Source organism: Choloepus didactylus, chromosome 8 (genome assembly GCF_015220235.1).
Source record: "Choloepus didactylus isolate mChoDid1 chromosome 8, mChoDid1.pri, whole genome shotgun sequence".
NCBI classification, from domain to species: Eukaryota; Metazoa; Chordata; class Mammalia; order Pilosa; family Megalonychidae; genus Choloepus; species Choloepus didactylus.
In genome coordinates, this window is record NC_051314.1 from 112,387,119 (window position 1) to 112,405,909 (window position 18,791).

Genomic DNA, 18,791 nt, shown 5'->3' on the forward strand with positions numbered 1-18,791 from the left:
TGAAGGTGAGGTCAATGAAGAGAATTTCTCCTTTGGTTTCACTGCTCAACCCTAATGATATTCTACCTCAGCAGTTAATGCTAGCTTTGGTTGGCTGGTTGGTTGATTGGTTGATCACCTTTCTCCCCTGGAATTTATTTTTGGGAGAAGATGTTATTCCTCTCTTTATTGCTCCTATGGTATTTAAACTGAATGGAATAGCTTCTGGGCAAATCATTGCTTAAAAGAAAAAAGGAAGGTTATGCAATTCAAAGCAAACATCTGAGGAGGGAAACTCCTTGCCATGCAATGAAAAGAGTCAAGATGTAAAGTAAAGGTAGTTTATTCCTAACAGACTTGCAACTAATCCAGGCATTTCTTCAATAAAAAGATCTTCTATGTCTCAATTTTGCAAATGCTATATTTTATTTCTTCTACAAATAAAACTTTTAGAGCACTAGAATGATCATGTTAAATTTTACAATACTTAGTACATACAGCAGATCATACATACAAATAATTTTTAAATCCTGAATGCTATGCTACGTGAATGATAAAGAAGTTAAGGAAATAAGTTTCAAAGCTTTGTATAAGGTCCTCTGCTCTACGACTAAAATTTTTTACACAAGAAAGAAGATATTATATTGCTTTGATTGGGAGTGTTACCCTATGATTTTCTACAATTAAGTCATCATTTTATAGCAGTGATACTAATTGCCAAATTCCTGGTACTGCTTAGCCACTGATGCATTTAGAAGAAGTCTTAAACTTTGCAATTTCTCTTCAAACACAGAGGGAGATTGGCCTCACAGGGTAGGGGGTGGAAGGCAATAATAAGAACTTGATAGATAGATGAACTCATCTTCATTGCCCTCCCTACAGCCAAAAGAAAAATTTTCCCAACATGCTTGCTTCTGCCAACAGTGATGAAAAACATTCAATCATTAAATCTTTGTCAACTCAAGCCTTTTAATCCTTTTCTGAATTCAGTTTTAAACAATGAAACTTCTTGGTTTTGTTCTGTTGCATATCTACTTGTGCTTTGCTGTGACAGTCAACCTAAAATCAACTTAATATTTTTATAAAATGTCCAACTATTAATATGCAAAAAGATTTCCAGCAGTGGTGAGAATCTTCTAAACAATTCCAGCTGTAGAAATCTCTGGTTCAAGTGTCCTCAGTGAATCTGAATCATTTCCAACCACGGGTTTTAATATGCTGGCCCCAGAAATCTATTTTATAAATGTGCACGTTTGATCATAAGCTCAAAAGACCAAGATGTAGGTAATATGATGAAGCAAAATATTTTTCTGCAGCAAAACTCCTTTTCCGTAAGTTCCTTTAACCCCAACATTTGTATTAGTGATAAAAAAAACCAGGAGTAATTCTTCACTGGTGCCCTCAAGAACAGAGGCATGGAAAGTGCTCTTATATTCCAGGGGAGAATTGAAAACAATTTAGATAAAAAGATATTTGGCCCCAATTAAGAAGGAGGAGCAAAAACACCCCTGGCCTTGCCCAGAAAATCACATTATACTATAAAAGAGAGCAGCAGTACCCATTTCAATCAAAGTTTAGCTCTGATGGTAACTTTTAGAAGATACTGCGTTTGATGATACAGTTCATTAAAAGGCAAAATGAACTACACAATGTTTTTCAATTTCTATTAAACTCTATCAGTTATCTTCTAAGAGAATGACTAAAACCTTTTAAGAGGGAAGAATACCTAGGAACAATAGAAATCATAGCTCAATTATTACTCCTGAGATACTGCAACGCCACCTGAATAAATCTTAAAGACAAACCAGCTAACTGCCATTTTTCTAAGCAAACATTTAGATAAGATACCTGGCCATGAGAAACACGGGTTTTAATAAATGCTGAAAATATCACAAAATACCCCTCTTAAAATTAGTGTAATTACTTTCAACTGTTTTATCAAAATGGTGAGGAAATGGCAAGAAATTCAGAAGGCTGGTAGGTTTTTCAATTCTTCAAAAAGCTAGGCAAAAATGCAGGTGCCAAACTTTTAGCTTAGAAATGATTTGGGATTTACAGTAAAAGAGGGACTTTTCACATGGGTATTAATATCAAACTATAGCTTTTAGAACATGTGCATTTTCCTGATTTTTTATAAGGATTTTGTAAAAAGGAGAAATGCCATTTAAATTATATTAAAAATAGGCAGTATATTTGGATGAAAGTGTTATTTCCTGGAAATTTTTGCTCTTACAATCAACAATTACATAATTACATACACAGGCAGTTTTCAATTTTGTCAATACATTCAATATTTATTGAGTGCCAAACACTGTGCTAGGGTACAAAAAATACTATATAAATAAATAAGAATAAGAATCTCCTGGAGCTCATGTTTGAGCTCTGGATCCAGTACTTGAAGTGTTTTCAGGAGCTTGATCCTATGAGGGTGTATAAATGTACATGGCTGCCTGTGATATTTACATCTGATCACAACTATCAGTATATTTATTTTCCCGGTATCCTTGTTTGAATCATTGCTCCTTTCAACTTACTATGCTAGTTTACAAATATGGCTCCCCTGTTTATTCCACGTGGACCAAGCTGTCAGCAGGAATAAACATCCATACACTTAAGATCACTTTAAAATAAAAGTTTAGATGAAGAACAATTCCTGACATTAATTATTCCTCTTACAATCACTTTCATGAACACTGCTATTGTTGACAATTTTCGGAAGTTACATTGCATGAGTTACATGCAGAACCTTAAAGCCTTACATGCTTTATTTATTTATTTTTAATTTATTTGAGAAACAAGTACTTCCGAAATTTTAAGAAGCCAATCTTGTGGCTTCTGGCAGGAGATTAGATCTGGAGAGAATCACTTATGCTGGTGACAAGAAGAAAGGAAGGCTGTTGAATCAGATCAAAGACTTTTTGACCTACATTTTTAGCAGTTACAAAGGAAGAGGTAGGCTAAAGTGTGTTTAAAAAAAGGATTAACTTGTTGTTTAAGGATCTCATTCCCAAGAATAACACAACTGATGACAGAGGAAAAAAAAAAATCTTTCTAGGCTCTTTTTGTGTTTCTTTAAATCAAGAATGTTTTAATTATTTTTAAATATATGTGGATCTTTCACTCCCTTTAAAAATTTCTAACATACTGAGTTACATATGAAAGGACACAAGGGGTCTGCACACAATTATAAATCATGACATGCACTATTAGGTAGGGCAGTCTTGAGAATGAAGGAATATAATACCCAATACCCTACGTATGCAACAAAAATACGTGCTTGTTGATAAATATTAAAATATTTAATATAAAATATTAAAAAATGAGACCTTTGGTTTATTCTGCAATGTCATCTCTTCACATAGGATTTAGTAGATGTTATTCTAGTCAGCACCTTAACTCACAAAATGTTTAAGGAACATTAGCTCAACAATCATGATTATATATTAATATGTTAGCACCAACTACAAAAATGGCTTCAAGCTATTGTAGAAGCCTCTTTGCTAGAATTCAATAAAATAAAGCTTACACATGAACTGAATTTCCTCAGTAGAAAAGACATTGTTCCTCCTCTTGAATCTCAGAGTCAAGTAAAGGAAGTCCTGGTAAAAAAAGTAACACTTTAAAAAAAAAATGCAATTTTTTTTTGTTTAATTTACTGTATGAAATGTTTTCCTTAGGAATATTTATAGCTATAAAAATGGGGTTTTAAATTAATGTTTATAATCATAATTTAACTCACCAATTCAAACCTCAAATTTTGAACACTTAAAAATCAGATGTAATTAATGCCTGTACTCCCTCAAACATCATATCAAAAGGGAAAATATGATTAGAAATGGGTATAAATCTGAATAATAAATTTTATACTACAAATAATCCCTCTAAGGTAATTGTTCAGGTTTCTAAATTAAGAGTAGAGACAAATTTTTATTTAATATCAAATACTTTGGTATCAGTCCACTGAAAACAAACTGGAGGCACAAATTAATTGAGCAATACCATTTCTATCTACACTGCAATATGAAAAAGAAGCTTGTAATAAAACCTTTCTGAGTGTCATATGCACAACTGCAAGAAAATGTAGATTATTATTGGGTAATTATAAAAGCAAGATATGTATCTCAAATTTATTTTTGGATGAGCAGGAGGACTGTCAGGGACAAGGCCATGTATACGTCAGTCTCCAATCATGTCCCCACATGTCCCTCCTGCCCCCAGCCCCACTCCCCTCCCTTGAAGCCTAGGCCTGCAGATGGTTACCTCACTTGTTTTATGTTCAGGAGAAGCAAAATAACTCAGTGTTAATTTTTTAACCTCCTCTTTATCTAGTTCTATACTGAATTATCCCTTTGACTTGAAACCTTAATAATTTGTATCGCAGCTAAAGTGCCGTTCTTTATGATTCTGATAAAATAAATTACCTGTTCAACAATGGAGTATGGGCACATTATATCTGATCAGAAATTGGAAGGTTGGAACCCATTCTTTTTGCAAATTGCATGAAATTTATCACAATAGTTAAGGGTATATGCTTTCTGGCATTTTTTTTTTTTTTGACTGAGGTGTTTTCAAAAATGGAAAAAGTAGGTTTTTGTGGTAACATTATTTAACTCATACTTCTCTTGTAGCAGCTCCAGATTTCATAGCAACCTCTAACCAAATGTATAATATGTCTTTACACCAAAAGGTTATCTACTGAACTTGGAACTCCTAGAAAATATCAGGAACATTCCTTTCCTTTTTGTACTAAAGTGTCTAAGAAGTGTTCCCTTCGAGTTCATTGAAGGGAAGAATATCCTCAAAATATGGCTCAGCAATGAATGCAGATGGAATGAGGGATTAACCCCTCTGCACTGAATTATCAGACAGTATTAGTAGGAGACAGAAGGAAATTCTGCCTGCCCTGTTTTTTACCTCAAAACCAACAGTGACCCTGTTAGACAAGACAAATGATTGCTCAGCTGCTACTTCATTGCTAATGACTAAAAGGAATACAGGACATTCAGATAATTTTCAAGGTATAGTTTAATAAGTACTGACATTTTCAGCCCACAGATTCAAAACAATTTGATGGAATTTGCCAAGGGTAAAAATTTTGTTGACATATCTCTTTGCTCTTTGGGGAAGGACGTCTCATCCAAATCCTAAGGCTTTTGGTTTGAATCCCTGAGGAACTGGGCATATGTTCAAGAGACTAATAATCTGTCCTTCTTGGACAACTTAGATAATCACATGGAATGAATTCTCCCTCAATGTTGCTGTAGTAGGTTCACAGGATGGATAATGCCACACAAGGGAATAGGGCAGGTGAAAACCAAGACAGATTAGGGGTATGGAACTTTGCCATTACGTTCCCATCTTTAGAGCAGAAATATTACTGAATTACTCATTTTATTCAGCCAAGTTTCTTTGTATGCATCTTGAAATTTTTATATTAAATATTTTTATATGTCAATCACAGCAGAGGTGAAAACCTCCATTTATTAGGACCAAGACATCCATTAAATCTACCAAATAAAATTCAAATGTCATAAAATCAAACATTATGTAGCCCAACACAAGTATCACACTTGTCTACTCTTTACCACTTGATATAGCCATTAGTGCGGCAATAATTTTTCCCAGCCTAAGGATATTACAGGTTGATTATTTGTTAGTGGCAGTAGCCTTTTTCTTGTCAGTCATAAGAAAACTGTGCTAGTAGTTTTCTAAATATTGCCACAATCCTTAAAATAAGAATAAAAGCCTGCAGAGCAAAACTTGTCTTCCTTTTTAAGGCAAAAGAAAGGACAATAAATGATTTAAAATGCAAATAATAAAAGCAAAGAACATTTAGATTGAGGGATAAACTGTCCTTAATTCTAGCATTAACTACAATACAAACTAAAATACAAACTGAAGCCGTTAAACAATTCCTGTACTTACGTCTACTTGGCTCTGACTCCCCGTTTCTGTTTCTACGTCCACGGTTATTCAATACAAGCCTCTTGCATTCCCTACCGAAAGTTCCAGTTTCCTTGTTTATTAGTAGAGTCTGGGTCTTAGACCATTACATTCCAATTCATCTCCAGATTCACAAAACCAAAGGCATTTTTTTTCTTCATTTTATATCAAACATGCTTAAAGTTAATGGATCATTTAATTATGCATAGAGGTTGCAAAAGGCCTTCACATCATCTCTCCCCTTTTACTTATGTTTTGTCACGGAACAGTGTTCACATGGAAAAACAAGTGAGGGCTCACTGAGGATACTCGGCCTAAGACTCGATCTTGCTGCTGCTTTCAATGTGGGAAAAGGAGAGGAACCCAGGAATTTGAAAAGAATATACACACACCCACACACAGACACACCCACATATTTAACATACTTAATTACATATAAATACATTATATATACATATATGCATATGCACATATACATATATGCACATACAAATACATATTTATTTTTCCATATTTTTGGCCTAAGTGGTAGAGGACAAGGAAAGGGGAACAGTCTCACAATCTTACATGACAGACCTTTTTTGTCACTCATTGCTGATCAACAGTGACCTAAAGAGATTACTTAACAAATTTTTGGCTAATCTGGCCTATGAAGATTCAATAATCACAGCAACCCCCACTCTCTCCCAAAAATAAATGAATAAATAAAATAGCAAAAGATATGTTTTTCTACTGTGGTAGGATGAATAATACCCCCCAAAGATATCCACATTGTAATTCCTGAAACGTATAATACCTTACATGGCAAAAGGGATTTTGCAGATGCGATTAAATTAAGGGTTCTGAGATGAGGAGATTATCCTGGATTATTAGGGTGAACCCTAAATGTAATCACAAATGTCCTTATAAGAAGGAGGCAGAAGGAGATCTGAGGATAGGAGAGATGGAAGGCCACATGAAGAATGAAAGAAGATGCTAACTACTGGCTTCGAAGATGGAGGAAGAGGTCCAGATCCAAGGAATGCAAGGAATGTACCTGTCTAGAAGCTAGAAAAGAAAGGTAAATAAATTCTGTCCTAGAGGCTCTAGAAGGAGCAAGGCCCTGCCAAAACCTGATTTCAGCCCAGTGAAACTGATTTTGTACTTCTGACCTCCCAAACTGTAAAATAAATTTCTGTTGTTTTAAGCCACTAGGCGTTTACTAATTTGTTACAGCAGCTATAGGAAACAAGTAATACAAATTAAAATTTTAAAGCATTTTGTTCTTCAAAATCACCTGAAAGAAAATGAATATTCAAAGAAAAAATCTAAGAAAAAATAACATTTGCAATGTATACAACTGACAAAAGATAAGTATCTGATATACATAAAGGGTTCCTATGAAATAATGAGAAGACAATCCACAATAATAAATTTGACAAAAGTACGAGGCATTTCATGAATGGCTCCTAAATATAAGAAAAGAGGTTCAACCTCACTATTAATTATGGACATGTAACTTAAAACCACAGTAATTTTATTTTACACCCATCAGATCTGTTTGCCATTTAGAAATAGGATTCAAACACCCTGCTGGGGAGAAGCTGTATTGTTCCAACCATTTGGGAGTGTGTTTTGTTTGGTTCTATCTAGGAAAGCTGAACGTGCAAAATCCCAAGACTGAGCAATTTCACTCTTAGGTGTACACCTTGGAGAAACACACTTGTGCACTTAAAGCCACATACAATCGTGTTGGTACTGGAAAATGGTAATATCCAATAAATACTGGAAACAACCCAAAAGTCCATCAATACTAGAATAGATAGATATACTGTGGTCTGGTAAAACACAGTGGAAAATGAAGGAAGTAAAATTATACACATAAAACAACGTTGAGTGAAAACAGCAAACCACAGAAGAATAAACATGATAAAATTTCAATGCTATAATGTTCAAAACAGGCAATACAAACATTATATTTTTAAGGGGTCCATATTATAAAAGACAAGCAAGAGAATGATTTTCACAAAACTCAGGATACGAGTTAACTCTGGAAGGGAGAGAGGAGGGTCGGAGCAGGGTAGAGCCCCAGGGAGCTTTAAAGCCACTGGTAATGTCCATGTCTTAATCTGAAAAGTGGAATATGAGTGTTTTTCTTTAAACTAACTGTAACACTAAGTACAGTCTTTCATATCTGTGTATGACATTCACAAACAAAACTTTCAACTACAAAAACTCAATCATGTAACTCACCAGAACTGTTACAATAGCAAATCTGATACCATTTTTAAGACTGATCTCCCTATTTTAATTGTTTATTATTGATTATTGAAAAAGCTATGGGCCTTACAACCAACTACATGCAAGATCACACCCAATATGCCTGTATTAGTATCACTTAAAATGTTAACTGAAACACATTTTAAAAATGTACCATGTTGCTAAATAATATTTCAGTTTTATTTAAAATGTGAATCTGCAGATATACCCCTTTAATGTCTTTTGATATTTAATTTCTTTAGATATTAAGTCATTTACATTCTCAAACATTTTATCCTTCAATCAAAGCCAAATTTCCAAATTCCAAGGAAACCCTGATAAGATTTCACATTTAAACTGGTCTTTATTTTTTTCAGTACACAAAAGAGTCACTAGCTACTTACTGTTTTTCTGAGAAATCTTTTCATAAGATGAGTTGCAGCTGTGATAATGTGGTCATTTAGCGTAATAAAACCCCTGAGAGAAGACTTGATTCAGAGAAAGATTCAACAACTGTTGAGTGTAGAATTTTATATCTAACTGAATAGTTATACCTTTAGGAGGAAAAAAAAAAAAGCGATATCACTTTTCAAGTTCCCAGAACTTTCTTGTGATTGAGGATTGCAGTGGGAATGAAGGGAGGGGCTGAGGTCCTAGAAATATACAGAAATTAGCCCTCCAAGGATGCCAACTATGAGGCAGTGGAGTTTTCATTAAACCCTCTGAAAGAAATGAGAGAAATACATAAGGAGTTGACGAGAATTTGTTTATGCTGTCGTTGAGGAATCCCTTCCTGGTTGCCATTTCTTATTGAATCTCCCAGGAAATATGTTAAACATGCATGCTCCTGAGCCCCAATTTCAATCTGCTGAATCAAAATCTCTGGGGGTTGGACACAAGAATCACCTAATGATGCTGATGTACACTGAAATTTAAGACTCTATAAGAGACTATAAGTCACAAGAGGGTAGGGGTGTATTTGTCTATTTCAGTATTAAACCAGTTTGAATATAAAGCCTGTATATGGTCCACGTCCCTTCTGACTGTTCATGTCAGTGCCACACTGGGTGCTAAAAACTGTAAATACCACCTTCCCCTGACATCCCAAGTGTCAAATAAAGTAACCAGCAGGCACATAAAAGGTATTCTATAAATGATTTTTGAATGAGAAAGCTAGAAAAACAACCTTAAGATGAACACATAGCATGTATCAAATACTACTTTGATATAAAATCTAAAATTCATTACTTTACTGAAATTATTTATTTACATAAAATTATGCCAATTTACCCAGAATCCAAAATGTAGAAAATGTACAGCTATTACATTTTTAGTCCTGATTCCGAGACTTTCAATACTGGAGAATTTGAAGCAACAGCAACAGCTCAAGTTTGTGAAGCTGTGAATTTGCTATTCAGAACATAACAGCGAGAGTGATTCGAGACGAAAAAAGGGGCACCCAGGGGGAAGAGGGAGTGCGATTCGACTATGGGTCTCCAGAAACCCGGATTTATGGGGCAGATGCACAGAGGTAAAGGGATTAATTTGGCCCAGAGGTTCTTTCCTTTGGCTGCATGTGAGACTCACCTGGGGAGCTCTTTAAAAACATCAACCACCTGGCCCTACCCCTGATTTAATTACATGCAAATTAAAAATCAGATTGTTCTCCACCATACAGGTACACAGAAAATCGTATGGAGATTCTGAAGCATTCAAATGCTAGGCTGTATTGTGGAATCAGTCTGTTAACTCTGTTGAATCAGCCTCCAGGGATAAAGTCTAGGAACCTACAGTTTTCAGTGTTGTGATGCCCAGCCAAGGCTCATACTTACAGATACAAAAATCAGAGACTGTTTTGATTTAAGGCAGAAAAGAGGAACCTTCTCTCCACCACTTGCACCCTCACATCCTTAATAGTTCACTCCTGTCTAAAACACTTTAAGTGAAAAATTATTCGAAAGAATAATAATGTACTTTTCTGACAATTTCCACATTTTATGAGAGGCAATACAAATTAAGAATTTAAGAATTTGAGTTTTGTAATCAGACATTTCTAGTTTCAAACTTCTAATAACAGTGGTCGTATTTGAAATCAGGGAATGCTCCTGGGACACGAATGCCTCTCTTCAGCATGTCAGATGGCTTGTGAAACTGTGGTTTCATCACTAATTCTTTTCCACTGAACCTAGATATGGCCTCAGAGTCCTTCTTACAGCATTCCAGATACAGCAGGAACAACACTCAAGATGAAACCTATTTCCCTTCCCTATTCTAAAAACTATTTGTTGCCAGGAAATCCAGTAAAAAATCATTTTTCATAAGACAAAGCTTTGGTATTAAAAAAAAAAAAAAGACCAACCGTCCCCCTTCTCCCCCCTCAAAAAGTTAAGCAAATAATGAGTGATACTGAATGATTACTGCTATGTAAGTCAGAAAAAAACAATCTGAGTTTTGTTATCACATGTGGCAGGGATAGAACCAAAGAGATTAAATTTAAGATATGATTTCCAAGAAGAGGTGGAGATGGAAGCAAATTCAGAAGAGAAGGAGAGGCAGTTTTCCAAAGTCATTATTGGCAGAGTTTGTCATTTAGAGTTTTTCTGAAAGCCCTTAAAGAATAATTGTGCCATGGGAATATCTATTTTGTCTATCTTTGTTCCCTAAGCTGAACTTTAACTTCAGAATTTATGAGTTATTTACAATTACAGCACTATTAAACTGTGTTAAGTAATTGACTCGGTGTTTACTTCCTAAATAACTATTCTCCTACTCCTCCAACATACTTCCTCTCCGATGTCATCCAAACTATATGTTATGTCTAAAAACATTATGCTTTTCTAAACATTATTCAATATGTAATAGCTTTAAAAATCATATAAAAATATATGTGTTTAGTGGAGGGGGATTTCAGGTGCTTTTAAACTCCAACAGTTCCTAAATAATTATTATCAATAATATAGGATTTGAATTAATTTATAAAATTCAGAAAGCGTCAGTAAGATTTGATGCTGAATAAGAACCCTGTAGATGTATTTTTAGGGAAGTAACTGTCAAGGCAATAGGGACGACTGATTAGGGAGAAGAGAGGCTGGAAACAGGAAGGCCGTTATAACCATGAGAACCCTCCAGGTGGGGGGTGGCTAAGATGGACTAAAGCTGTAGGAATTGAGAGGAGATGACAGACAAACAGGCAAGACATTGTATGATATTAAAAATTAGGAACAAAGTTCACAGGACAGGTAAAAGTGAACCTTAGGATACCGATCGTTAGGGTAGCTGGGAATATCTGAACATTTCAGTCCCTTCCAGGGTTGAGCAACAGCTTGAAAGTCTTTCTGGGTTAAATGTGAACAAATATGCTTCAAAATCTACATACATACATAAGATAACGGTGTGCAATGATCTTGGTTCCGCATTTCTGACTTCTCACATTTTGTGATAACTGATTTTCAAGCACGTCATCACTGGGTTCTGAAGAGGCAGTGAGCTCCAAGGCTTCGGAATTCACTTCCCAGTCTGACATGGATTTATGAGGTCTCAATAACAAGACCATGATACGCTTAGTGACAAAGTGGCAGCCTCATGCTGTGCAACAAGAGCTATTTAGTAATCTGTCCTCAAGAGTTATTTAACAAATTAACTCCTGCCAGAAAAGATGTTTGAAATTTTGAGTATACTTAGTAGTTCTTTTATCCATTGTGTACAAAAATCCTAGAAAATCCAATTACATTGCTTGCCAATCCACCACTAGCATGCCGAGAACAAACACTTCTTAAATACTTGTCTTTTAATTCCCTTAAAAGTAGTTAGGTCAAAAATCATAATAACAACAGTGAAATAATTCTCAAATCAGGTATGTTTGAAGCCATGAAATGGTGGAAGGGGAAGTTCAGAGAGAGATTATCAGTGTAACCTGAAACAGCAGGCTGACCTTTCTATCCTGTTATATGAATGGCTTCTTGCATCTTTACAAAACTACCATTAGCGGGTACTTATGGGGTTTCTGACACCATGCCAGGCAATTTATCTTTACCAATTCATTTAATCTTTGCGATCAATCCTATAGACTGATATTATGTAATTTCATGTATGAGAAAATGAGATCCAGTGAGATAAAATAACTTGCCCAAGACCACAAGCTAGTACAGACCTTAATCATCTTTCTTAATTTCCAGACAAAAAAAGAATAATGATAATAAGCAACAGATACATGAAATAAAAAATAAGTAACATGCAAAATGTTAATAAAATGAAAGGATATAAGATTCTGACACAGTTCAGAGGATGAAAGGGAATACTGAGAAATCAATTGTAAACGGAAAAATAAGTGCTATAATGACTTTATGAATAGAGTTCAGTCCTAGCAGAACAACATTACTTTTTAAAAATCTAAACAAATGCAACTTTCTTTGCTTGAGTTAAGGGACGAAATCATAAAGCTGGCTACAAAAGCCAGAATTGCTATTAATTTAAATGAGTGTTTCAAGAAATGTTTTTATCCATTGACCAACATCCACTGTTTAATTAGCTCAAATATTCAGATTAAAGTAGATACCCTAACAATACTTAAGGAATAATGTCCAAATCAAAGATGAAGGATGTAATGCTTCTAAGAGAGTATCACACACTTAGAAAAAAATAAGTAAGATTTAATGTAACATTTTAAAAGTCCGTTTTATATAATCATCAGTAATGATGCCTAATTCATTTTTATAAAACATTTAATGCTGAAACATTTCGGGCTATAGGGAAAAAGAACACAAGACAGGAATATAGGAAATCATTACACAAAACATTTGGGCCTGGGTGTCCCTATTAAAAAAAAAGGACTAGATTATCTCTATAATTAATTTAAGAATTAAAGATTCCTAAATACACAAATAAAAGCAGCACTATCACTGATAGCCTTTCTTCTTCCTTAAAGAATCTCTTCCAGAAATTCCATTTATTTATAATCTATTGTTTTAACCAAGTCTAGCCGCCATTTCTCAAATCAGAATTTTTTAAAAGATGAGAACAACCAATAACTCAGAATTTATGTTTAGCAGTTGTCATCTTTACTCCCAATTATACAAAAATTGAGTGTAGAGTGTACTTATTTAATAACACATAGGTCAAGAAGTTCAACAACCAAGAAAAAACTTGTGAAAGCATTTTTAACAAAGGCTGCCCACCCAACAACTAAAAAAAGCAAAGATAAGGTACAGAACAAGTCTCCAAAAAGCTAATGAAATATGTGCTCATTCCCACAAATTTTAAACTCAACTCGGGAGCTTAAGTGACAATTTATCTTTTTCCCTCAGAAGCAATAGTGTAGTGGTTTGGAGCTAAATACCCCAGAAAAACATGATCATAAGCTTAATCCCTTCCTGTGGGTGTGGACCCATTGTAAATATGATCTCTTCAAGATGATACTGAAGTTAATGTGTGGCCCAAATTAATCAGGTTTTTTTTTTTTTTTAATTCATTAGAGAAATTGTGGGTTTACAGAACAATCATGCATAAAACAGAATTGCCATATACCTCCCCACCACCAACACCTTGCATTAGTGTGGAACATTTGTTACAATTGATGATAGCACATTTTATATTTGTATTATTAATTAAAGTCCATGATTTAAATTAGGGCTCACTGTTCAGTGTAGTAGCATGGGTTGTTTTTCAAGTTTATTCTGTTACCATATTTATATTCTAACATTTTCCTTATTAATCATATCCAGATAAATTTTTCAGTGCTGTTGTGTCCACAAAGTTGTGCTACCATCACCACCATCCATTACCAAAACATATCCATCAATCCAAATAGGAACCCTGTACATTTTAAGACTTAACTTCCCATTCTCTATCCCCAGCCCACCCCCTGGTAACCTATTTTCTAGATTGTGACTCTATGAGTTAGTTTATTATAATTGTTTCAAATAAGTGAGATCATACAATATTTGTTCTTTTGTGTCTGGCTTGTTTCACTCAACGCGATGTCTTCAAGGTTCATCCATGTTGTCATATCTATCACAGCTGAATAATATTTTGCTGTATGATTTTTCCACATTTTATTTATCCATTCATCTGTTAATGGTCCACTTGGGTTGCTTCCATCTTTGGCCATTTATGAATGATACCACTATAAACATTGGTGTGCATGTATCTGTTCAAGCCCCTGCTTTAAATTCTTTTGAATATATACCTAGATATGGAATTGCCAGGTCCTATGGCAGTACTATACTTAGCTTTCCGCAGAACGCCAAACTACCTTCCACAGTGGCTGCACCATTTAACAGTAAAACCAGCAAGGAATGAATGTTCCCATTTCTCTCCATCCTCTCCAACATTTATTTTCTGTTTTTTTTAATAGCAGCAGTTCCAATGGGTGTGATAGGGTATCTCATTCTGGTTTTGATTCGCTTTTCCCCTGATGGCTAATGATGTTAAGCATCTTTTCATGTTTTCTGCCCATCTGTATATGTTCTTTGGAGAGATGTCTGTTCAAGTGTCTGCTTATTTTTAATTAGGTTGTCATTTTGTTAACTTGAAGGTTTTCTTTATAAATACTTTATACATATTTCTATATATATCTTACATATACTTTATATATATTTCTTTATATATATTAGATATATAGATAGGTAGATGTAGATATAGATAATCAGGTATGTAGTTTCCAGATATTTTCTCCCACGTGGTTTTCTTTTTACTTTCATGATAAAGTCCTCTGAGAAACAAAAGTTTTTTTATTTTCTTGAGGTCTCATTTATTTTTACTTTTGTTGCTTGTGCTTTGGGTATCAAGTCTAAGAAACCATTGCCTACCACAAGGTCCTGAAGATGCTTTGCTATGTTTACTTCTAGGAGTTCGATAGTTCTAGTTCTTAGGTTTAGGTCTTTGATCCATTTTGAGTTGATTTTTGTTTATGGTGTGAAGCAGCAGGGGTCCTTTTTTCTATTTTTATTTTTTTTGAAAATGGAGACCTAGTTTTCCTAGCATCATTTATTGAAGAGACTGTTCTTTCCCAACTGAGTAGTCTTTGCCACCTTGTCAAAATTAGTTGGCCTTAAATGTGAGGGTTGATTTCTGAGCTCTCCATTCATTCCACTCATCTGTATGTCTGTTCTTGTGCCAGTAGTATGCTATTTTGATTACTGTGCCTTTGTAATAAATTTTAAGATCAGGAAGTGTGAGTCCTCCAACTTCATTCTTCTTTTTCAAAGTGACTTTAGCTATTTGGGGCCCCTTGCCCTTCCATGTAAATTTGATGATTGCTTTTTCCATTTCTGCAAGAAGGTTGGAATTTTGACTGGGATTGCACTGAACCTATAAATTGCTTTGGGTAGTATTGACATATTAATGATTTTTAGTTTACAATCCATGAGCATGGAATATCTTTCCATTTATTTTGATCTTCTTTAATTTCTTCTAAAAATTTTTGTTATTTTCTGTATACAAGTCCTTTACATTCTTGGTTATATTTTTTTTTTATATTTTACTTTTTAATACTATTTTTTCTACTGTGAATGGAAATTTTCTTGATTTCTTCTTCTCACTGCTTATTGCTTGTATATAGAAACACTATGGATTTTTAGATATTGAGCTTGTACCCCACCTGATCGCTGAACTCATTTATTAGCTCTAGGAGGTATGTTGTGGATTTTTCTCGATTTTCTCTATATAGGAACACATCATCTGCAAATACTGCAAGTTTTACATCTTCCTTTCCAATTTGGATGTATTTTATTTCTTTTTCTTGCCTAATTGCTCTGGCAAGAATTTCCAGTACAATGGTGATAGTGTGCATACTTGTCTTGTTCCTGATCTTAGAAGGAAAGCTTTCAGTCTTTCAGTATTAAGTAGGATGTTCGCTGTGGGCTTTTCATTTATGACCTTTATCATATTGAGGAAGTGTCCTTCTATTCCTAGTGTTCTAGAAAGGGTGCTGTGTTATGTCAAATGCCTTTTCTGCATCAACTGAGATGATTATGTGTTTTTTTTCCCCTTTCATTCTGTTAATGTGATGTATTACATGAATTGATTTTATTATGTTGAATTAACCTTGCAGACCAAGGATAAATCCCACTTAATTATGGTGTGTAATTCTTTTAATATGCTGAGGATTTGAGTTGCTAGGATTTGATGAGCATTTTTGTAACTTTATTCATAAGAGATATTGGTCTGCAGTTTTATATTCTTGATCTTTATCTGGCTTTGGTATGAGGGTGATGTTGGCTAGTAGAATGAGTTAGGGAGTGTTCCCTCCCCTTCAATTTTTTGGAAGAGTTTAAGTAGAATTGGAGTTAATCTTCTTGGAATGTTTGGCAGAGTTCTTCTGTGAAGACATCTGGTTCTGGACTTTCTTTGTTTGGAGGTTTTTATATCTGATTCAATTTCTTTATTAGTTATTGGTTTATCGAGATCTTATATTTCTTCTTGAGTCAAGGTAGGTAGTTGGTAAGTTTATAAGAATTTGTCCATTTTTCATTTAACTTATCTAACTTATTGGCATACAATTGTTCATACTATCCACTTATTCTCCTTTTTATTTCACCAGGGTCAGTAGAAATGTTTCCCTTTCCATTTATGATTTTCATTATTCGTATCCCCTCGTTTATTGTTTGTCAGTCTAGCTGAAGTTTCTATTTTGTTGATCATTTCAAAGAAGCAATTTTTTCCTTTGTTGATTCTCTTTCTTTCTTTCTTTTTTCTATTTCATTGATCTCAACTCTAATCTTTGTTATTTCCATTCTTCTGCTTGCTATAGGTTTATTTTGCTCTTCTTTTTCTAGGCCTTCCAGTTTTGAGGTTAGGACTCTGATTTGAAGCCTTCTTTCCTGTTTATGTAAGTATGTAGTTATAAATTTTCCTCTTAGCACTGCCTGTACAGCAACCCATAAGTTTTGGTATGTTGTATTTTCATTTTAATTCACTCAAGATATTTCCTAATTTTGCTTCTAATTTCCTCCTTAACCCATTGGTTGTTTAAGAATATGTTTTTTCTTTTCCAACCTATTTGTGAATTTTTCCTTTCTTCCTCTGTTGATTTCTAGCTTCATTCTCTTGTGGTCATAAAATACACATTGTATGATTTCAATATTTTTGAATTTATTGAGACTTGTTTGTGACTCAACATATGGTCTATCTTGGAGAATGACCCACGTGCACTCGAGAAGAGCGTGTATTCTGATTTTGTTGGGTGCAGTGCTTTATATAAGTCTGTTAGGTCCAGTTGGTTTAGTGTATCATTCAATTCCTATATTTCCTTATGGATCCTCTAACCAGATGCTCTGTACATTATTGAGAGTGGTGTATTAAGAGTTCCCCACTATTAATGTAGAATCACCAATTTCTCCCTTCAAATTTGTCAGTATTTGCTTTATATTTTGGGGGGCTGTGCTGTATATTATTATATATTTATAACTGTTACATCTTCCTGTTGAATTGTCCCCTTTATCAGTATTTAATGACCATCTTTATCCCTCAGAGCTGTTTTTGACTTAAAGTCTACTTTATCCAATATTGGTATAGCCATACCAGCTTTCTTTTGGTTACTACTTACATGATATATATTTTTTCCATCCTTTCACTGTCAACCTACTTGTATGTTTGACTTTAAGGTGAGTCTCTTGCAGACAGCATATAGTCAGGTAACGCTTTGTTATCCATTCTGCCAATCTCTGCCTTTGACTGAGAGTTTAATACATTTACATTTAAAGTCACTACTGATAACATAGGTCATTCTTCTGCCATTTTGCTGTCTAGCCTTTGTAAGTCTTATACTCTTTTTGTTCCCCACTTACATTAAAGTCTACTTTAGTGTTTATTTGCTTTTTTGTGTTGTACCACATTGAGTGCTTTCTCATTTCTATCTGTTTTCCTTGTGGTTATCATACAGTTAAATTTTATCATAAATATATATATGATTCTATACCAACTTAACTTCAATAGCATACACATATACTTTTCCTATACCCCTTTGATTCCCATTTTTTTGGTACTTGTTACACCTTATATCTTTGTATATTTTATGTACAAAACCTAGATCTATCATTACTTTTTACTCATTTACATTTTAGCAACTGTAAGAAGTAAGGAGTATACCAAACATTACAATACAATAATATTGGTATTTATAATATTACCCAAATATTTACCTTTACTGCAGGTCTTTATTTCTTTATGCTGCTTTGAACCACCACCAAGCGTCCTTTTGTTTCAGTCTGAAGAACTCCCTTTAGCAATACATGTAGGGCAGGTCTAGTTTTGATGAGTTCCTTTAGCTTTTGTTTATCTGAGAACATCTTATTTTCATCCTCATTTTTGAAAGAGTCTTTCTTGATATAAAATTCTTGGCTGGCATTTGTTTTCTTTCAGCACTAAGTATTTCAACTTGCCTTATTGCCTTCATGGTTACTGATGACAAATCAGCACTCAATCTTATTGGAGCTTCCTTGTATATAACACGTCGCTTTTCTCTTGCAGCTTTCAGAACACTCTTTTTGTCCTTTGCATTCGATAGTGTAATCAATATATAATGGGGTTTATTTTTCTTCATAGTTATCCTGTTTGGTATTGAGCTTCACAGATGTACATATTTATGTCTCTTGCTAAGTTTGGGAAGTTCTCTGTCATCATTTCTTTGACTG

At 34.3% G+C, this 18,791-nt stretch overlaps 1 protein-coding gene across 2 annotated transcripts in view; it reads right to left on the bottom strand.

Annotated features, from left to right (window-relative positions):
• Positions 1-18,791, bottom strand: part of PDE3A (phosphodiesterase 3A) — a 343,776-nt gene that overhangs the window by 223,920 nt on the left and 101,065 nt on the right. Inside the window, exon 2 of one of the 2 annotated variants that reach the window (XM_037845709.1) lies at positions 3,506-3,578. The exons of the other annotated variant lie outside the window; for it this stretch is intronic. Coding sequence (XP_037701637.1) covers positions 3,506-3,538 — 33 coding nt within the window. The 5' untranslated portion in view covers positions 3,539-3,578. The remainder of the gene's footprint in view (positions 1-3,505; positions 3,579-18,791) is intronic. 2 annotated transcript variants of the gene reach the window in all.